This window comes from Tachyglossus aculeatus, chromosome X1 (genome assembly GCF_015852505.1).
Source record: "Tachyglossus aculeatus isolate mTacAcu1 chromosome X1, mTacAcu1.pri, whole genome shotgun sequence".
In the NCBI taxonomy this organism is placed as follows: Eukaryota; Metazoa; Chordata; class Mammalia; order Monotremata; family Tachyglossidae; genus Tachyglossus; species Tachyglossus aculeatus.
Genome location: NC_052101.1, coordinates 125,597,243 through 125,619,304, shown reverse-complemented (window position 1 = coordinate 125,619,304; position 22,062 = coordinate 125,597,243). Strand labels below are relative to the sequence as shown.

At 51.8% G+C, this 22,062-nt stretch overlaps 2 protein-coding genes across 2 annotated transcripts in view; both read left to right on the top strand.

The window, feature by feature from the left end:
* The window catches only part of LOC119949967, a 46,037-nt gene extending 42,742 nt beyond the window's left edge, over window positions 1-3,295 (top strand). The window contains exon 11 of the mRNA XM_038771823.1: window positions 3,128-3,295. Coding sequence (XP_038627751.1) covers window positions 3,128-3,295 — 168 coding nt within the window. The remainder of the gene's footprint in view (window positions 1-3,127) is intronic.
* On the top strand, window positions 2,576-7,088 carry LOC119950531 (E3 SUMO-protein ligase PIAS3-like). Its single transcript, XM_038773026.1, has 10 exons — window positions 2,576-2,664; window positions 3,304-3,496; window positions 4,372-4,456; window positions 4,702-4,743; window positions 4,941-5,031; window positions 5,149-5,262; window positions 5,380-5,485; window positions 5,675-5,748; window positions 6,545-6,705; window positions 6,801-7,088. The coding sequence occupies exons 2-10, from the start codon at window positions 3,340-3,342 to the stop codon at window positions 6,910-6,912; spliced, it is 942 nt and encodes a 313-aa protein (XP_038628954.1). The 5' UTR covers window positions 2,576-2,664; window positions 3,304-3,339; the 3' UTR covers window positions 6,913-7,088.
* Window positions 7,089-22,062: the final 14,974 nt, after the last annotated feature.

The following is a 22,062-nucleotide window of genomic DNA, read 5'->3' as shown; positions in this document are numbered from 1 at the left end:
CTCCACTCCTCAAAAATCTCCAGTGGCTAACAATCAGTCTGCGCATCAGGCAGAAACTCCTCACCCTGGGCTTCAAGGCTCTCCATCACCTCGCCCCCTCCTATCTCACCTCCCTTCTCTTCTTCTACAGCCCAGCCCGCACCCTCCGCTCCTCCGCCGCTAATCTCCTCACTGTACCTCGCTCTCGCCTGTCCCGCCATCGACCCCCGGCCCACGTCATCCCCCGGGCCTGGAATGCCCTCCCTCTGCCCATCCTCCAAGCTAGCTCTCTTCCTCCCTTCAAGGCCCTGCTGAGAGCTCACCTCCTCCAGGAGGCCTTCCCAGACTGAGCCCCTTCCTTCCTCTCCCCCTCGTCCCCCTCTCCATCCCCCCATCTTACCTCCTTCCCTTCCCCACAGCACCTGTAGATATGTATATATGTTTGTACATATTTATTACTCTATTTATTTATTTTACTTGTACATATCTATCCTATTTATTTTATTTTGTTAGTATGTTTGGTTTTGTTCTCTGTCTCCCCCTTCTAGACTGTGAGCCCACTGTTGGGTAGGGACTGTCTCTATATGTTGCCAATTTGTACTTCCCAAGCGCTTAGTACAGTGCTCTGCACATAGTAAGCGCTCAATAAATACGATTGATGATGATGAGAGGAGTTTTTGTTTGAAACGGAGGTGGATGGGCAACCGCTTGAATTTTTTGAGGCAGTGGATTACATGTCTTGAACGTTTTTGTAGAAAAATGATCCGGGCAGCAGAGTGAAGTCTGGAATGGAGAGGGGAGAGACAGGAGGCTGGGAGGTCAGCAAGGAGGCTGATGCAGTAATCCCTGCGGATTAACGCAACAGCAGTTTGAATGGAGAGGAAGGGGAGGATTTTAGTAGTGTTGTGAAGGTGGGACCGACAGGATTTGATGATGGATTGAATATGTGGGTTGAATGAGAGAGAGGATTAAAGAATAAGACCAAGATTATGGGCTTGTGAGACAGGAAGGATGGTGGTGCCGTCTACAGTGATGGGAAAGTCGGGAGGCGGAGGGGCAGGGTTTGGGTGGAAAGATAAAGATCTCTGTTTTAGGCATGTTAAATTTGAGGGGACTGGAGGACATCCAAGTAGAGATGTCTTGAAAGCGGGAGGAGATGCAAGACTGGAGAGTGGGAGAGAGATCAGGGCTGGAGATGTAGATTTCTGCATCATCCGCATAATGGTGGTAGTTGAAACCATGGGAGCAAATGAGTTCTCCAGGGGAGTAGGTGTAGAGGGGGAATAGAAGGGAGCCCAGAATTGAACCTTGAGGGACCCCCCACCCCCACTGTTAGACTGTTAGGTGGTGGGAGGCAGAGGAAGACTGTGAAGGAGTTTGAGAATGAATGGCCAGAGAGAGGACGAAGTCAGTGAAGTAAAGGTTGGATAACGCTTCCAGAAGAGGTTGGTCTACAGTGTCAAAGGCAGCTGAGAGGTTGAGGAGGATTAGGATGGAGTAGAGGCCATTGGATTTGACAAGAATGAGATCATTGGTGCCCTTACCTTCCCATCCACCTTACTCATTCATTTGTATTTATTGAGTGCTTACTGTGTGCAGAGCACTGTATTAAGTACTTGGAAAGTACAATTCAGCAATAAGGAGAGACAATCCCTGCCCACACTGGGTTTACATCTAGAAGCGGGGTTGGCAGACATCAAAACATGTAAACGGACATCAAGATATAATAAATAGAATTATAGATATATACACCTCAAAACAAGTAAATAGGCATTAATATAAATAAATAGAATTATAGATAAGTAGATATGTACAGATACGCTCAAGTGCTGTGGGGCAGGAAGAGGAGGGTAGAGCAAAGGGAGCGAGTTGGGGTGACGTGGAGGGGAGGAGGAGTAGAGGAAAGGGGGGGCTAGTCTGGGAAGGCTTCCTGGAGGAGGCGAACTTTCAGTAGGGCTTTGAAGGGAGGAGGAGGGCTAGTTTGGCTGATTTGAGGAGGGAGGGCATTCCAGGCCAGAGATAGGATGTGGGCTAGGGGTCGAGGGCGAGACAGGCATTGCCACTACCACCATTTCTTCTGTCCTGCCCCGCCCCGCCCCGCCCCACGCGGCGGATTGGCTGGGCTCCCAATGGTTCAGATTTAAGGCCAATAGCTCCCCTGGGGCAAGGGCCTGAGGAGAGAGCAGCTCTTCCTCCCGGGCCACGACGTGAAATCATGAGCTGGAGCAGAAACGGCGGGGGCCCTGGGGCCTCTGAGGAGAGCGCCTCCCCTCCCTTGCCCCCCCTTCCCCGGCCCCGGGCCCCAGGCCTCCCCTCATTGGCTGGGCCACCCGGCGGGCTCAGGGTCTCGGCCAATCGCGCCCCTGGGGGGCGGGGCCGGAGGGGCCCGATGACGAGGCGAAATCGTGGGCTGCCCCGGCAACAGCGGGGGGAGGGGCCTCGGGCCTCCCTTCCCGCCCCCGCGCGGATTGGCCGGGCGCCGGCGGGTTGGGATCGTCGGCCAATCGGTGCCCTCGGGGGCGGGGCCCGAGGAGAACCGCGCCTTCTCGCCCCACGGTCACGTGACGTGACGTGACGGCCGCCAACGGCCGAGGAGCTCGAGGCCCGCCCCGAGCCTCTCTGCCCCAGCGCTGAGGAGAACGGACAACGGCCTTCCTTCTCCGGAGCTCCCACACTTTCTCTAACGTAAGTCGCCAAAATAATAATCATGATGGTATTTGTTAAGCGCTTACTAGGTGCCAAGCACAGTTCTCAGCGCCGGGGAGATTGCAAGGTGATCAGGTTGTCCCACGGGGGGCTCACAGTTTTAATCCCCAATTTAAAGATGAGGTAACTGAGGCACTGAGAAGTGAAGTGACTTGCCCAAAGTCACACAGCTGACAGTTGGCGGAGCTGGAATCCCCCTAGATGCCCCGCGATGCCCTCCCCCTGCCCCCCTCCCCTTCCCTCGGGGCCTCCCCTAACCCAGTTGTCTTTCTCCTTCCCGGCGACGACCCCCGATGGGGCTTGAGCCCCAGAGATGCCCCGAGGCCGGGCCGGGAGCGGGGGGTGAGGCAGAGGGGGGGTTGTTGAAGAGAGAGCCAGGCGTCTCCCCGGGCCCCTGAGCCTCCCTCCCTCCCGCCCCGTCCGGCCTCGTGGTTTCCGCAAGAAACCTGGGGTCTCCGAAGGGGCCGAGCCCCGCGGGATCATCCTGCAGACTCGGGGCCTGGGGGACCCGGAGGGGTGGGGGGAAACGGGCCAAGCCCCACCGCCCCTTCTGCCCCGGGATCCCTTGACTCCCACCCAGCCCTTCCTCCACCCCTGCTGCCACTGCTGATCCCACAGCCCCAGCGGAAGGTGAAGGTGACCCCGTTCACAAACATGAACCCAGAGGAGAGCGAGACCCCCGCTGGACCGCCCCCATTCACAAGGATGAATGCAGAGGAGAGCGAGGCCCCCGCCGGACCGCCCCTTGTCACCATGAAGGAGCTCACCTTCTTCCCGGTGTGCGCCGAGTTTATCAAACTCACCAAATTAGGTGAGGCCGCGATCCCCTTGCCCCCTGCCCTTTCCCGTCCCCTTCCCTTCCAGCGGGCCAGGCCGCCCACCTGCCATTCATCCCCCCGGAACTCTGACCGGGCCTCTTTCCCCGACTCCTTGGGATCTCCCCAGCTTTCTGCGCTTGCTGTACCTCAGTGCACCCCCACACCTCCCTGACCCTAACAGGCTTGACTTCGGCTTCCTGTCTCCTATCCAAAGGGACTCGGTACTCCCACCACTGGGATGGGACTGGGGTCTAGAAGACCAAGACTGATCTCTTGGCCTGGTCTGTGAGTCACCCCCCCCCCCCCCCACACACACACACACACAAGCCCATGAACGTCCTTATCAGCCCATCAGTGGTATTTTTGAATGCTTACTGTGTGCAGAATACTGCTTAGTACTGAGTACAATACAGCAGGGTTGGAAAATATATTCCCTGTCCCATAACGGGCTTACACTCTAGAGGGGGAAACAGACAATATAAATACATAATTCTAGACTTCTAGACTGTGAGCCTGTTGTTTGGCAGGGACCATCAAATCTTGCTGATTTGTACTTCCCAAGCGCTTAGTACAGTGTTCTGCACTCAGTAAGCGTGCAATCAATACGATTGAATGAATGAATGAATGAATGTTTCCCGCCCTCTAAACTGTGAGCCCCCTGTGGGCAGGAATTGTCTCTCTTTATTCCTACATTGTACTTTCCAGTCAGTACAGTGCTGTGCACACATCAAGCACTTAATAAATACAATTGAATGAGTGAATAATTTACAGATGTGTACAAAAATGCTGAGAGGCTGAGGGCGGGATGAAGACCAAATGCCCAAAGGGCACAGATCCAAGGGTGTTGTCCCTATGTTTGTGTCTCTAGTGTCTAGGGACACTGAGCAATTAAAGATGGTAGAGATGAGTTTCGTGGCCAGCAGGGAGCACTTCGATGGGATATCGAGTAGAAGGTAAGCGTGATGCCCAACGGAGCGGCCGAGAATCCACCCAGTCCCCCTCCCCTACCTACCCACTGCACAGCCAAGCATTTCTCCACCATCTTCTGCTTCCTCCCCTCATCCACAGCCATATTTCCCCCGGACTGGGTGCCCTGGGTGTGGGGAGTGGCCACCACCATGATTGTTGAGGGGATGGAGGGCAGCTCTTGGGGGATCCTCCTCACCGGCTCCTCTCCACACGATTTCCATGTCCACAGTGAGGTCATACCAGGAAACGACATCTTCCGGGTGCAGCTGCGGTAGGACCACCCCTCCTCCTCATTGGGGTCCTTAGTGGGTCTGCAGGGTGGGGGATGGGAGGGGGACTGGGTGGATTCTCAGCTGCTCTGTCCCCAGGGGCTCCTGGAGGGTGATGTGGTGGCGAGGGACTGATTAAGGACTGATGGTCCTCCCCACTGATTCCTCCCCTGCCACTGGCCACCCCATCATCCCACAGATTCTGTTTATGGGACACCCAAGGCCCTCAACCGGACTGTCTTCCTCAGCAGTTGATCATCATCGTCAACGGAAAGTTATGTCTTCCACCCGTGAGTAACCAAACCCGATCCGACTTGGGTCTCAGGAGAGGGAAGGAGGGAGGAGGTGGCAGCTTGCTCATTTAGAGTGACCTGCCCGGCTCCTTACCCCCATCCACACTCCCAAAGACGGAGGCCAACCGTGAACATGACAACCGCCCCGTGGATATCACCCATCTCGTGCACCCCTCTGACGAAGCGCCCAACGGTATCACGCTCCTTTGGTCACTGAGCGACACGCGGGTAAGTACTGCTGGAACGGGGATGCCAGGGGTGGGTTTTGGTAGTGGGGGGTTGTGGGAGGTGTGTGAAGGAAAAAGCAATGACCACTCTCCCGAACCTCCTCCCTGTCCCCCACAGGACTTCGCCATGTCCGTGTGCTTGGTGAAACCACTTACCGCTGAGATGTTAATGAAGCAACTGAAGTACAGGGCATTTTTCCCCTCACACAGGACATTGACCATGAGTGAGTGACCTCTCACCCTCTCATCCTCTCATCCCAACCTCTTCCAGAACCCCGAGTGAATGAAATCCTAGTCTATTTCTGGCACTGCCTCAGGCCCTTCCCTGCCCCTGTCCCTTTCTCAAAGAAGAGAGCCTCCCGTTGGCAGATTCCCAGCTCCCTCCACCCCATGATCTCTTCTCTCTATTTCAGTCCGGGAGGCGATGCCGGAAGTCTGTGAGCCCATATTTTCCCTCAGAAGATTCCGCATCTCCCTCCTGTGCCCGGTGGGTCTGGGTGGGGCCCGAGGATGTGGAGGAGGCTAGGACCTCGGGTTGGGGGTGGGGAAAGGGAAAGAGACTGTGGATTGGATGAGGAAGGTGGATGAATGTATGAGGCCCGAAACAGAGGGGCTGAGTCCCATGGTGGGTGACCCGATGGCCCCTCCTCCTCCCCTGACCTTTCATTCATTCAATAATACTTACTGAGCACTTACCGTGTGTAGAACACTGTACTAAGCACTTGGGAGAGTAGACTATAACAAGAAACGGTGACATTTCTTGCTCACAATGAGCTCACGGTCTAGAGCTGGGGAGACAGACATCAATACAAATAAATAAAATTACAGATATCTACATAAGTGCTGTGGGGTTGTGAGGCAGGGAAGAACAAAGGGAGCAAGTAAGGGTGACGCAGAAGGGAGTGGGAGATGAGGAAAAGTGGCTTTTAGTTTGGGAAGGCCTCTTGGAGGAAATGTGTCTTCAATAAGGCTTTGAAGTTGGGTGCGTGGTTGTCTGGAGGATTAGAAGAGGGACAGCATTTCAGGCCAGAGGCAGGACGTGGGCTAGGGGTCGGTGGCAAGACGGGAGAGATGGAGGCACAGTGAGAAGGTTAGCACTAGAGGAGCAAAGTGTGCGGGCTGGGTTATAGAAGTAGAGAAGTGAGGTGAGGTAGGAGGGAGCAAAGTGATGGAGTGCTTTAAAGCCAATGGAGATGAGTTTTTGTTTGATACGGAGGTGGATGGGCAACCACTGGAGTTTTAAGAGGAGCGGGGTGACGCTTTCTCTCCTCCCGCCCACCCAGTTGGGAGAGGAACTTGTGTCCATGCCCTGCCGCGCGGAGTCCTGCAGCCACGTGTCGATTTTCGATGCCGTGCTGTTCCTGCAGAAGAATGAAGAGGAGGAAACTTGGAAGTGTCCAATCTGTGACCAGGAGATTCTCTTTCAAAATCTCGTCATAGATGAGTATGAACGCTGATCGCTCTTGGCCAAACCCCCAGTACCGATTTCCCCCCACTGCCCATTCCCCGCTGACCTCTCCCTGACCGTTATCTCTACAGATATTTCTTAATGATTCTCCATAACATCGTCTGTGAAGATGTTGACTGTGAAGAGATCGACGTTATGTATGATGGCAGCTGGGTCCCGTCTGACTTCTGCCCGGATGCATAAGAAATCGCTGAGAAACCAGGCATCTTTGGCCGACGTTGTGAGACACCCTCCCCCGCCCACCCATCCCACAGCCCACCGACTGCCAGTCTCTCGGACCACCATCATCCTAAGCGCTTGGGAAGTACAAGTTGGCAACATACAGAGACGGTCCCTACCCAACAGTGGGCTCACAGTCTAGAAGGGGGAGACAGAGAACAAAACCAAACGTATTAACAAAATAAAATAAATAGAATAGATATGTACAAGTAAAATAAATAAAAAAAATAGAGTAATAAATATGTACAAACATATATACATATATACAGGTGCTATGAGGAAGGGAAGGAGGTAAGGCGGGGGGATGGAAAGGGGGAGGAGGGGGGGAAGGAGGGGGCTCAGTCTGGGAAGGCCTCCTAGAGGAGGTGAGCTCTCAGTAGGGCTTTGAAGGGAGGAAGAGAGCTAGCTTGGCAGATGGGCAGAGGGAGGGCATTCCAGGCCCGGGGGATGACATGGGCCGGGGGTCGATGGCGGGACAGGCGAGAACGAGGTACGGTGAGGAGATTAGCGGCAGAGGAGCGGAGTGTGCGGGGTGGGCTGTAGAAGGAGAGAAAGGAGGTGAGGTAGGAGGGGGCGAGGTGATGGAGAGCCTTGAAGCCCAGGGTGAGGAGTTTCTGCCTGATGCGCAGATTGATTGGTAGCCATTGGAGATTTTTGAGGAGGGGAGTAACATGCCCAGAGTGTTTCTGGACAAAGACAATCCGGGCAGCAGCATGAAGTATGGATTGAAGTGGGGAGAGACACAAGGATGGGAGATCAGAGAGAAGGCTGATGCAGTAGTCCAGACACAATACCATCAGACCAAGAACTGAACCTTGAGGAACCCCCACAGTAAGGGGGTTGTAGTCACCCAGTTGTGCTCACCCAATTGCTTAGGGCAGTGCTCTGTACAAAGTAAGAGCTCAATAAATGTCATTGACTGTCTGACTGACTATTCCACTGCCACTGAGAAAAGCACTGTGGCAACCACTGCCTTCCAATCAATCAATCAATCACTCAATCGTATTTTTTGAGTGCTTACTGTGTGCAGAGTACTGTACTCAGTGCTTAGGAGAATACAATATTATAAGGTTGGTAGAAACATTCCCTGCCCACATTAAGATTAGAGATTAGTGGGGAAGACAGACATTAACATAAGTAAATAAATTACAGCTATGCAGGTAAGTGTTGTTGGGCTTAGGGAGGGATTAATAAAGGATGCAAATCCAGAGAAGCAGTGTGGCCTAGTGGATAGAGCAAGGGCCTGGGAGTCAGAGGTCATGGGTTCTAAACCCAGCTACGCCGCTTGTCAACTGTGTGACTTTGGGCAAGTCACTTAACTTCTCTGTGCCTCAGTTACCTCATCTGTAAAATGGAGATTAAGACTGTGAGCCCCGCGTGGAACAACCTAATTACCTTATATCCCGCCCAACGCTTAAAACAGTGCCTGGCACATAGTAAGCGCTTAACAGATAGCACCATCATCATACAATACGACAGTTGGCAGACACAGTCTCTACCCAAAATGAGCTTACTGTCTAGAGGGAGCTCAGCATTAAACAGAAATTCCTTTTCTTGTCTTATGCTGTTGCGTTGTCTCCAATGCATAGCGACTCCATGGATACCTCTCTCCCAGACCGCCCCACTTCCATCTGCAAACTCCTTACCATTGGCTTTAAGGCAATCAATCAGCTCTCTCCCTCCTACATAACCTCACTGAAGTCCTAACCTAACCTGTACACTCCACTCCTCTAATGCCAACCTACTCTCTGCACCTCAATCGTATTTATCCCATCATCGAACATTTGCCCAAGTTCTCCCTCAGGGCAATCAATCAGTGAATCAATCGTATTTATTCAGTGCTTACTGTGTGCAGAGCACTGTACTAAGCGCTTGGGAAGTACAAGTTGGCAACATATAGGGACAGTCCCTACCCAACAGTGGGCTCACAGTCTAAAAAGGGGAGACGGAGAACAAAACCAAACATAGTAACAGAATAAATAGAATAGATATGTACAAGTGAAATAAATAAATAAATAGAGTAATAAATATGTACAAACATATATACATATATACAGGTGCTGTGGGGAAGGGAAGGAGGTAAGATGGGGGGGATGGAGAGGGGGACGAGGGGGAGAGGAAGGAAGGGGCTCAGTCTGGGAAGGCCTCCTGGAGGAGGTGAGCTCTCAGTAGGGCCTTGAAAGGAGGAAGAGAGCTAGCTTGGCGGATGGGCAGAGGGAGGGCATTCCAGGCCCGGGGGATGACGTGGGCTGGGGGTCGATGGCGGAACAGGCAAGAACGAGGTACGGTGAGGAGATTAGCGGCAGAGGAGCGGAGGGTGCGGGTTGGGCTGTAGAAGGAGAGAAGGGAGGTGTGGTAGGAGGGGCGAGGTGATGGGGAGCCTTGAAGCCCAGGGTGAGGAGTTTCTGCCTGATGCGCAGATTGATTGGTAGCCACTGGAGATTTTTGAGGAGGGGAGTAACATGCCCAGAGCGTTTCTGGACAAAGACAGTCCGGGCAGCAGCATGAAGTATGGATTGAAGTGGGGAGAGACACGAGGATGGGAGATCAGAGAGAAGGCTGATACAGTAGTCCAGACGGGATAGGATGAGAGTTTGAACGAGCAGGGTAGCGGTATGGATGGAGAGGAAAGGGCGGATCTTGGCAATGTTGCGGAGCTGAGACCAGCAGGTTTTGGTGACAGCTTGGATGTGAGGGGTGAATGAGAGAGCAGAGTTGAGGATGACACCAAGGTTGCGGTTTTGTGAAACGGGAAGGATGGTAGTGCCGTCAACAGAGATGGGAAAGTCAGGGAGAGGGCAGGGTTTGGGAGGGAAGACAAGGAGTTCAGTCTTGGATATGTTGAGTTTTTAGGTGGCAGGCAGACATCCAGATGGAGATGTCCTGAAGGCAGGAGGAGATGCGAGCCTGGAGAGAGGGGGAGAGAGCAGGGGCAGAGATGTAGATCTGGGTGTCATCAGCGTAGAGATGATAGTTGAAGCCGTGGGAGCGAATGAGGTCAGCAAGGGAGTGAGTGTAGATCGAGAACAGAAGGGGACCAAGCACTAAACCTTGGGGAACCCCCACAGTAAGGGGATGGGGGGGGGGGGGGAGGAGCCTGCAAAAGAGACTGAGAATGAATGACCGGAGAGATAAGAGGAGAACCAGGAGAGGACGGAATCTGTGAAGCCAAGGTCAGATAGCGCGTTGAGGAGAAGGGGTTGGTCCACAGTGTCGAAGGCAGCTGAGAGGTCGAGGAGGATTAGGATGGAGTATGAGCCTTTGGATTTGGCGAGCAGGAGGTCATTGGTGACCTTTGAGAGGGCAGTTTCCGTGGAATGTAGGGGACGGAAGCCAGACTGGAGGGGGTCGAGGAGAGAGTTGGTGTTGAGGAATTCGAGGCAGCGCGTGTAGACAACTCATTCAAGGAGTTTGGAAAGGAATGGTAGGAGGGATATGGGGCGATAACTAGAAGTTGAGGTGGGGTCAAGAGAGGGTTTTTTTAGGATGGGAGAGACATGGGCATGTTTGAAGGCAGAGGGGAAGGAACCAGTGGAGAGGGAGCGGTTGAAGATGGAAGTTGAGGGGAGAAGGGATGGAGTGAGAGATTTCATGAGATGAGAGGGAATGGGGTCAGAAGCACAGGTGGCCGGAGTAGAACTTGTGAGGAGGGAGGAGAGCTCATCTGAGGATACTGCTGGGAAGGATGGGAGAGTAGCAGAGAGTGTTGAGAGCCAGGGGGTTGGAGACGGGGGGGAAGTGACTTTGGGGAGGTCGGACCTGATGGATTTAATTTTGTTAATGAAGTAGGAGGCCAGATCGTTGGGGGTGAGGGAAGGAGGAGGGGGAGGAACCGGGGGACTGAGAAGGGAGTTGAATGTACGGAAGAGCTGGCGGGGGTGATGGGCATGGGTGTCAATAAGGGAGGAGAAATAGTTTTGTCTGGCAGAGGAGAGGGCTGAGTTAAGGCAGGAAAGGATAAACTCGAAGTGAACGAGGTTGGCATGGTGTTTAGACTTTCGCCAGCAGCGTTCGGCAGCTCGAGCATAAGAGCGAAGGAGGCGGACAGTGGCGGAGATCCAGGGCTGTGGGTTAGTGGTACGAGAGCGGTGAAGGGAAAGGGGAGCGAGTGAGTCTAGCTGAGTAGAAAGGGTAGAGTTGAGAGCAGTATTCTGATCATCAAGACTGGGTAGAGAGGAGAGGGAGGCGAGGTGGGGTGTGAGGTGCTCAGAAAGATGGATGGGGTCAAGAGAGCGGAGATCTCTGTGAGGGAATAATATGGATTTACAGGGGAAAGGAGTGTGAGTGAGGAGGCAGGTGAGAAGATTATGATCAGAGAGAGGGATTTCAGAGTTGGTGAGGGTGGACACAGTGCAGCGATAGGAGATGATGAGGTCGAGGGTATGATCAAGTTGGTGAGTGGGTGAGGTGGGGTGGAGCAAGAGGTTGGCAGCGTCGAGGAGAGATAGAAGGCGGGCGGCAGAGGAGTCATCAGGTATATCCATGTGGATGTTGAAGTCTCCGAGGATGAGAGTGGGCATGGAGAAGGAAGGTGAGGAAGAGGTCAAAGTCGTTAAAGAAGTTGGAGGTGGGGCTGGGAGGGGGGTAGATGATGGCTACAAGAATCTGGAGGGGGTGGTAGAGGCGAATAATGTGGGCTTCAAAAGAAGGGAAGGAAAGGGAAGGGGGAGGAGGGATAGTGCAAAAGCGACATTGGGGGGTGAGAAGGAAACCGACACCTCCTCCTTTTCCGGTGAGTCTGGGGGAGTGGGAGAAGAAGAGGCCTCCGCTGGAGAGAGCAGCAGAAGAGACCATGTCATCCGGAGACGGCTATGTTTCAGTTCGGGCGAGGAGGAGTAGAGAGCTGGAAAGGAATAGGTCCAGGATGAAAGGGATCTTACTTAAAACGGAGCGGGGGTTCCAGAGTGCACACTTGACAGCATCTGTCGAGGGAGGGGAGGGAGGGGAGGGAGGGGGAAGGGTGCGAGGGGTGGGGAGGGTTTGGATTGGGATGAGTTGGTGGGGGCCTGGGCAGGGAGAGTGGGAAGAGGGGTGGCAATGGGAAAGGAGAACTAGGATGTGGTGGGGGTGGGGAGAGGGGAGTGAGGGGGCTGGGAGGGAGGAGCGGAGGACTGGCACTGGTAGAGAGGGATCCTTGGTACGCGGCGAGGGGGAGTGGTCTTGGTGGGGGAGAGGGAGGGAAAAAGATGGGTGGGTGAGGGGAAGGGGAAGGTGAGGAATGGGAATGGCAGTTGGGAGCAAGGGAATTGAAAGTTCATGGTGAGGTCAGCAGGGCAAGTGACAGTACGGCGGGAGGTTAACAATTGAGATGCAGAAGCAATAAAACAGTAGCAATGATATAAGAAGGCGATGGCATCACAGGGTGTAGTTAAACAATTAATATGCTATGGCAATAATAAAATTGGCAGGTAATGATGTCACAGAGAGCAGATACAAACTATTATGTGCTGGAGTAGGGTGGACCTGTTAAGGGGGGTCAGGGAGCAGAGATACCTGGGGAGAGGAGCGAACAGCCAACTAGCATGGAAGGGCTGAGTAGGTGCCAATGAGGTTGTCGTTCATGTAACTTGGTGATAACAAGGGCCTTTTTCCAAGGGTGGGGGGTGGGGGGAGAGTCAGTCAAGACCAGACCGGGAAGGGGGGGGATGGGGGGGCACTTTAAGGAAGGTCGCTTAAAGGGGGGGGGGGGGGTTGGAAGCAGGGGACGTCCATGGGGGCGCTCTGAGGAGGGGAGCCTTCCGGGAGCAGCGGGGGCCACGCGGTGTGATGGCGGGCGGGCGGGCGGGCCTCTCGGGAACGGAGTCCCGGGCGTCTATGGCGGCGCTCTGAGGAGAGGATCCTTTCGGGAGCAGCAAGGCCGCGCGGTGTGATGGCGGGCGGGCCGCCCTCTCGGGAACGGAGTCCCGGGCGTCTATGGCGGCGCTCTGAGGAGAGGATCATTCCGGGAGCAGCAAGGCCGCGCGGTGTGATGGCGGGCGGGCGGGCCTCTCGGGTACAGAGTTCCGGGCGTCTATGGCGGCGCTCTGAGGAGAGGATCCTTCCGGGAGCAGCGGGGGCCACGCGGTGTGATGGCGGGCGGGCGGGCGGGCGGGCCTCTCCGGGAACTCCTTCCCCCTTCACATCCGAAACTTCACTCTCTCCCCACCTACAAAACCCTTCTAAAATCACATTTTCAACAAGAGGCCTTCCCAGACTAAGCCTTTTATTTCCCTTACCTGCCCTCCCCTGTGCATCCACTACAAACTTGGCTATATACACCGTAAACACCTTGATACTCACCTAGCCCCATAGCACTTTTGTAAATATTCGTACTTTCTACTATTTCCCCTATCTTTATTGCATTTTTATATCTTTCTCCCCCAGTAGATTGTGAAATCTTTGTGGGGTGGGGTTGTGTCTACCAACTCTGGCATATCATAGCTTCCCAAGCACTTAGTATGGTGTTTTGCACACAATAGGCACTCAATGAATACCACTGATTGACTGATTGATCTGCAGTACACTTTCAACTGATTGACTGATTGATTGAAAAGACAGTATAAAAACCGCATCGCATTTCTTACGGTCACCTTTCTGTTCTGAGTTTAGATCACTTCTTGGGTACACAGTATGGGTGCAAATTTCCTGAAGTCCATTTGATTGGATGATGGGTGTGTCTAAGTGCCCCTAAGTGATCATCTTCCACCTGGTTGAAGGGGTTGATTTACAACATGTTAATGAGCCAGGTCCTCTGATTGCTTTCTGCAGTCAGGATCTGCTTTATTGAGCCATCTGCCACTCACAGACAATTTCTCTCTCCCATTGCTGCTTGTCTTTACAGTTGGCAGGATGAAAATTTAGGCCAGTGATTTTTATTTGTTGTAGAGCGCTCCCACAAGCCACATACACGTGTCCACGCAAGCCTCATAGTGCTACATTGGCGTCTCCTCTGTTGCCACCCCCTGGGGAATTCCCCTCCATAACCCACGGTCCCCGCGGCCCCCGAACCCCTGGTGGACAAAGTAAAGGCGGGTACGTGTGGGGGAGAACACTGAGCCGCTGATTGAGGGGCAGGAGCAGAGATCGTGGAATGTCCCACCTCCCTCTTCTCTGGTTCCTCCCCGTTTCCCTAGGCCAGAGACTACATAGTTGAAACCACTTAGATAATGGAGGAGGTGCTGAGATAAAGAGGCGGCTGATCTGATCATCTTGAAGGACTTCGCCTGATAAACGAGCCGTTTTTCAAAATGATGATAATTCTTCGTGGAACCCTCAGGGTCTGATGATATTGTTCAATTCCTAGGGAAAAAGGGACTCGTTAAACACTAGCCGTAGCCGCTAGGTGGCGGTCAAAGTCCATTGAAAAATAGCTAAATCATCATCAATCGTATCTATTGAGCGCTTACTGTGTGCAGAGCACTGTACTAAGCGCTTGGGAAGTACAAGTTGGCAACATATACAGTCCCTACCCAACAGTGGGCTCACAGTCTAAAAGGGGGAGACAGAGAAGAAAACCAAACATACTAACAAAATAAAATAAATAGAATAGATATGTACAAGTAACATAAATAAATAAATTGAGTAATAAATATGTACAAACAGCTAAATCTGTTGCCATTTACCTGCCAAACATTAGTTGGTGTCGTAATAGTAATAATGATAATAATAATAATAATAATGATGGTACTTGTTAAGCGCTTACTATGTGCCAGGCACTGTTCTAAGCACTTGTACTAGCAGATGATTATTACTCCATTTATTTCCCTTGTGCATATTCTATTTATTTTATTTTGTTAATATGTTTTGTTTTGTTCTCTGTCTCGTCCTTCTAGACTGAGCCCACTGTTGGGTCGGGACCGTCTCTAGATGTTGCCAACTTGTACTTCCCAAGCGCTTAATACAGTGCTCTGCACACAGTAAGTGCTCAATAAATACGATTGAATGAATGAATGAATGATTGAGTCTGAACTAAAGGCACTGTAGTTCCAGGAAGAGGCCTTGCCTAAGAATACTTTAATAATAATAATGATAATAATAATGTTGGTATTTGTTAAGCGCTTACTATGTGCAAAGCACTGGTCTAAGCACTGGGGTAGATACAAGGTAATCAGGTTGTCCCACGAGGGGCTCACAGTCTTCATCCCCATTTTACAGATGAGGGAACTGAGGCCCAGAGAAGTGAAGTGACTTGCCCAAAGTCACACATCTGACAAGTGGCGGGGCCGGGATTTGAACCCGTGGCCTCTGACTCCCGAGCCCGTGCTCTTTCCACTGAGCCACGCTGCTTCCCAAGCAGTGTGGCTTGGTGCAAAGAGCACGGACTTGGGAGTCAGAGGTCAGAGGTCATGGGTTCTAATCCCGACTCCACCACTTGTCTGCTGTGTGACTTTGGGCAAGTCGCTTCATTTTTCTGTGCCTGTTACCTCATCTGTAAAATGGAGATGAAGACTCTGAGCCCCATGTGGAACAACCTGATTACTTTGTCTCTCCCCTAGTGCTTAGAACAGTGCTTGGCACATAGTAAGTGCTTAACAAATGCCATCATCATTAATATTATTATTATTATGATTTATTGAGATTTTACTGTGTGCAGAGCACTATACTGAGCGCTTGGGAGAGTACAAAAGAGATACTAAGGCACGATTCCAGCCCTCAAGAAGCTGGTTGTTATAATGCTATTTATTATGAAATAATAATGATAAATAATAAATGATTGCAGTATTTTGTAAGTTATCATTGTGCTCAGAGCCTTGTACTAAGATCTGGGAAAGAAATACACAGATAATAATAATAGTAATAATAATAACAATGGTATTAAGCACTTACTATGTGCTAGACACTGTGCTAAGTGCTAGGGTGGATACAGGCAAATCGTGTTGAACACAGTCCCTGTCCCACATGGGGCTCCCAGTCTCGAGCCCCATTTTACAGAAGAGGTAACTGAGGCACAGAGAAATTAAGTGACTTGCCCAAATTCACACAACAGATAAGTGAAAGATGAAGTGTGGACACAGTACCCTGGAGTCCAAGGGGCTCACGGTCTAAACGTGAGGAGCCGGGTTGGGTTGAGGTTGGCGACCGACTCATAAGGAATGGCAAATAAAGATACAAAAGACAAAGATGATGACAAACAGGAAAGGAGAGGCAGGATAGCCACTTCCTCACAGCTCAGACCAACAGTCCCAGAAGTCACAGATGAGGCCACGGTGGTGACCATCGCCAGGATCTAGGAGTTGAGAAGGAGGGCCTCGCATCTGCAGCTGGTCAAAATCTACATGGGGCTGTCAGAAGGGGTCGATGGGAGCCCCGGTGGCCTCGGGTAGGGGCATGGTCCTTCTCTCATAGCTGAGGGCCCCAGGGGGATCAGAAGTTAGGGGAGCAGTTGATGTCGCACCTAGCTGACGCAGGTCAAATCCTTCCCCAAGCAAAAGTGAGCGTGTGCAACGCTGGCTGCCGCCACAAAACCACCACCCCGGCCAGCTCATGCCCTACTTCAATGCTCCTGATGCTTTCCAGCTCTGGCCCGCCTAATTGTGTGTGTTGTAACTATATATTTAGGTTGTTCTTTCCCTCATTTCTCATTTAATGTTTTTGCTTTTGCTCTGTTTTTTATGTCAGTCAGTCAATCGTATTTATCGAGCACTTGCTGTGTGCACAGCATTGTACTAAACGCTTGGGAGAGTACACTATAAAAATAAACAGACACAGTTCCCAGCCCACAATGAGCTTACAGTCTAAAGGGGGAGAAAGACAATAATATGAACAACTAAATTACAGATATGTACATAAGTGCTGTGGGGCTGAGAGGGGGGATGGATAAAGGGAGTAAGTCAGGGTGGTGCAGAAGGGAGTGGGAGAAGAGGAAAGGAGGGCTTAGTCAGGGGAGGCCTTGACGTGGGGGAGAGTCATTGTTTGTTGGATTTGTAGGGATGGAGAAAGGGAGAAGGAATGTGAGAAAAGGATTAAAATGGTTACAGAAGTTGGAGGTGGGACTTGGGGCGGGGGGAGGGTGGTAGATGACTGTGACTAGTATCAGGACTGGGTGGTAGAGGCAGATGAGAGGGGTTTCCAAATAAAGTAAAGAAAGGGATGGGGGAGGTAGAATGGTGCAAAAGCAAACACTCCCTCCTTTCCCAGTGCGTCTGGGGGAGTGGGAGAAGATGAGGCCCCCTCTAGAGAGAGCAGCTGGGGAGACTGTGTCATCTGGGGAGAGCCAGGTTTCTGTGATGGCAAGGAGGAGGAGTGACTGAGAGAGGAACAGGTCAAGGATGAAGGGAAGTTTCCCCATGATGGAGAGGGGGGGTTCCACAGGCCACACTTGGCTGAGGTTGTTGAGGGAGTTCTGGGGGAGGGGACGGCACAAGGGGTGGAGAGGGATTGGATGGGAATGAGTTGATGAGGGCCCGCGCAGGGGGAGGGGGACAAGGGTGTGGTGCTGGGATGAGATTACAGGGATGTGGTGGGGGAAAGGGATGGAGGAGGAGGTGGGGGAGGTGTCATGGGAGGGGAGGACTGGGATTGGGTTGACTGGAGTGGGAGATTGAAGGATCATGGTGGGGTCAGTTAAGTTTAAACGTTGTAGGTGATGTGAAAGTCAGCGATGACTACTTTCATTCATTCATTCATTCATTCAATCGTATTTATTGAGCGCTTACTGTGTGCAGAGCACTGTACTAAGCACTTGGGAAGTACAAGTTGGCAACATATAGAGATGGTCCCTACCCAACAGTGGTCTCACAGTCTAGAAGGGGGAGACAGAGAACAGAACAAAACATATTAACAAAATAAAATAAATAGAAGAAATATGCACAAATAAAATAGAGTAATGAATACATACAAACATATATACAGGTATATGCTACTTAATCCAGTGATACCTCGGGGAGATGGTTGAGTTATCCTTGGGTCCTTGAGAGTGAAGAGTCGAGAAGACAGGGGCTGGGTTGGTGTGAATGCAGGAGAAAACAGGGGCTGGGCTATGATTATTAATCGTATTTATTAGTGTTTACTGTGTGCCAAGCACTGTTGGAAGGGTACACTATAACATCAAACACATTCCTCGCCCACAAAGAGCTCACAGTCTAGAGGGTTGGTGTGAACACAGGCAGCTGTATCAAAAATTTTTAAACCTTGGCCTTCGTCACCTGACGGTTAAGTAGCCACATCCTGATCTGGGTTCTCCACTGAGGAATTGGGCCCATCTACAGGGAAAAGGGGGAAGATGAAGAAATTAAGACATGGCTGCTTCTCGGCCCTCAGCAGAACCTAAAAAAGGCCCCAACCCCAAACGGTTGGTAAACCATTCTATCGTACTGGCCACTGGCCTACCAAAAGGGAGAGGATGCAGTGGTGTCTGCTGCCACCGTGGAGGCTGTCCCCATTCTCTTTAGCAGCCATCAGACAAGACATGCTCCTGGGTGTAATGCACATGGAGTCATGGGGGTATTGGGTTGTAGTAGGAGATCAGAGAAGTGAGGTAGCAGGGGGAGAGCTAATTGAGTGCCTTGAAGCGGATGGTAAAACGTTTCTATTGGATACGAGGTGAATGGCCAACCATTGAAGGTTTTCAAGCAGTGGACAGACACGGACTGAACATTTTTGTAGAAAACTGATTTGGGCAGCAGAGTAAAATATATGGACTGCAGGGAGAGACAGGAAGCAGAGAGGTCAGCCAGGAGGCTGGTGTAGTAATGAAGGCAGAATCCTCTCCAGCCAACCTGCTACCAGGCTGATCCAGGAATTTATCATTTCCCACCTTGAAGATTACATCAACCCGAGACAGCCTGGGCTTGGGAGTCAGAGGTCGTGGGTTCTAATCCCGGCTCCGACACCTATCAGCTGTGTGACTTTGGCAAGTCACTGAAATTCTCTGTGCCTCCGTTCCCTCATCTGTCAAATGGGGATCAAGACTGTGAGCCCCACGTGGGACAATCTGCTTACTTTGTATCTTCCCCAGCGCTGTTAGAACAGTGCTTGGCACATAGTAAGCACTTACCAAATGCCATCATTATTATAGTAAGTGCTTATTAAACACTATGATTATGATTGTTATTAGAGAGTAGGGGGGAGCAGGGACTGGGGATGTAAAATCCTCCTTTTTTCCCCGGTAATAATGGGATCAGAGTTGGTCACAGAGACCGAGGGACAGAGAGAATGCTTCTGAAAAACCAATGTGAGTATCCTTCCCCATCTTCAGCTCCACTGTCCCTGCCACAGCTTTTCCGGGCACACAGAAACGGCAGCTCTCTGGTTCCCTCCCCTTCCACAGCCCCAGAAGCAGCAGTGGTGACGGCAGGGGGAAGAGCAGCAGCTCTCCGCTATAGGCTGAGGTCCCGACCTCTGCGTGGGGGTCAGCTCCAGGTTCGCCCCCACACGCCTAAGTTTTCAGAGGAAACCGCACTCGCTTCCACCCTCATCCTGGGTTCCATCCTCCCCAGCTTCTTGAAAAGTCCCGCCTCCTTCTTCCCCGGCTCAACCCCCCACTTCTCGCCAGACCGGGCAACCTAATAATTCAATGTGGAAGAATTTGTCCCGAAGACCATCTTAAATAAGGATTTCACCTGAAAAACGAGCCACAGCAAAATATGCACCGCCCTGTTGTGAAATCACCTGCCAGCGCTGCCCTGGGGGTCTACAGGGACTTTTTTGCATTTTTGCATCTATTTCTGGGACTTCGCAGGGTCTATCTTCAGTCTATCTCCCCCTTTCTTCGCAAGACCATGGGCTGTACACAGTCACATATTCAATCTGTCAACAAATCCTATCGGTTCAACCTTCACTTCACTAAAATACACCCTTTCATTCATTCAATCAATCGTATTTAATGAGTGCTTACAATGTGCAGAGCACTGCACTAAGAGCTTGGAAAAGTGCAATACAACAATAAACAGTGGCATTCGCTGCTCACAATGAGCTTACAGTCTAGTTGGGGGAGACAGACATCAATTCAAATAAGTAAAATGACAGATAGGTGCATAAGTGCTGTGGTGGCTGGGTGGGGCAAAGAGCAAAGGAAGCAACGCAGGGCGACGCAGAAGTGAGTGAGAGATGAGGAAAAGTGGGGCTTAGTCTGGGAAAGCCTCTTGGAGGAGAGGTGCCTTCAATAAGGCTTTGATGGGGGCGAGAGTAATTGTCTGTCGGATTTGAGGAGGGAGGGTGTTCCAGGCCAGAGGTAGGACGTGGGCTAGGGGGCCTGTGGTGAGACAGGCGAGATGGAGGCACAGTGAGAAGGTTAGCACTAGAGGAGCACATTGTGTGGGCTAGGTGGTAGGAGAGAATCGAAGTGAGGTAGGAGGAGGCAAGGTGATGGAGTGATTTAAAGTCAATGGAGAGGAGTTTTTGTTTGAAACAGAGGTGGATGGGCAGCCGCTTGAATTTTTTGAAGCAGTGGATGACATGTCCTGAACGTTTTTGTAGAAAAATGATCCAGGCAGCAGAGTGAAGTATGGAATGGAGTGGGGAGAGACAGGAGGCTGGGAGGTCAGCAAGGAGGCTGATGCAGTAATCCCTGCAGATTAACGCAACAGCAGCTTGAATGGAGAGGAAGGGGGGTGGATTTTAGTAGTGTTGTGAAGGTGGGACCGACAGGATTTGATGATGGATTGAATATGTGGGTTGAATGAGAGAGAGGATTAAAGAATAAGGCCAAGATTATGGGCTTGTGAGACAGGAAGGATGGTGGTGCCGTCTACAGTGATGGGAAAGTCGGGAGGTGGAGGGGCAGGGTTTGGGTCGAAAGATAAAGATCTCTGTTTTAGGCATGTTAAATTTGAGGGGACTGAGGACATCCAAGTAGAGATGTCTTGAAATCGGGAGGAGATGCAAGACTGGAGAGTGGGAGAGAGATCAGGGCTGGAGATGTAGATTTCTGCATCATCTGCATAATGGTGGTAGTTGAAACCATGGGAGCAAATGAGTTCTCCAGGGGAGTAGGTGTAGAGGGGGAATAGAAGGGAGCCCAGAATTGAACCTTGAGGGACCCCCCCACCCCCACTGTTAGACTGTTAGGTGGTGAGAGGCAGAGGAAGACTGTGAAGGAGTTTGAGAATGAATGGTCAGAGAGATAAAAGGAGAACCAGGAGAGGACGGAGTCAATGAAGTAAAGGTTGGATAACGCTTCCAGAAGAGGTTGGTCTACAGTGTCAAAGGCAGCTGAGTGGTTGAGGAGGATTAAGATGGAGTAGAGGCCATTGGATTTGACAAGAAGGAGATCATTGGTGCCCTTACCTTCCCATCCACCTTTTCATTCATTCATTCATTCATTCATTCATTCAATCAATTTATTGAGCGCTTACTGTGTGTAGAGCACTGTATTAAGTACTTGGAATGTACAATTCAGCAATAAGGAGAGACAATCCCTGCCCACACTGGGCTCACATCTAGAAGCGGGGTTGGCAGACATCAAAGCATGAAAACGGGCATCAAGATATAATAAATAGAATTATAGATATATACACCTCAAAACAAGTAAATAGGCATTAATATAAATAAATAGAATTATAGATAAGTAGATATGTACAGATATGCTCAAGTGCTGTGAGGCAGGAAAAGGAGGGTAGAGCAAAGGGAGCGAGTTGGGGCGACGTGGAGGGGAGGAGGAGCAGAGGAAAAGAGGGGCTAGTCTGGGAAGGCTTCCTGGAGGAGGCGAACTTTCAATAGGGCTTTGAAGGGAGGAAGAGGGCTAGTTTGGCTGATTTGAGGAGGGAGGGCATTCCAGGCCAGAGATAGGATGTGGGCTAGGGGTCGAGGGCGAGACAGGCGTTGCCACTACCACCATTTCTTCTGTCCTGCCCCGCCCCGCCCCACGCAGCGGATTGGCTGGGCTCCCAATGGTTCAGATTTAAGGCCAATAGCTCCCCTGGGGCAAGGGCCTGAGGAGAGAGCAGCTCTTCCTCCCGGGCCACGACGTGAAATCATGAGTTGGAGCGGAAACGGTGGGGCCCCTGAGGCCTCGGAGGAGAGCGCCTCCCCTCCCTTGCCCCCCCTTCTCCGGCCCCGGGCCCCAGGCCTCCCCTCATTGGCTGGGCCACCCGGCGGGCTCAAGGTCTCGGCCAATCGCGCCCTTGGGGGGCGGGACCGGAGGGGCCCGATGACGAGGCGAAATCGTGGGCTGCCCCGGCAACAGCAGGGGGGCCC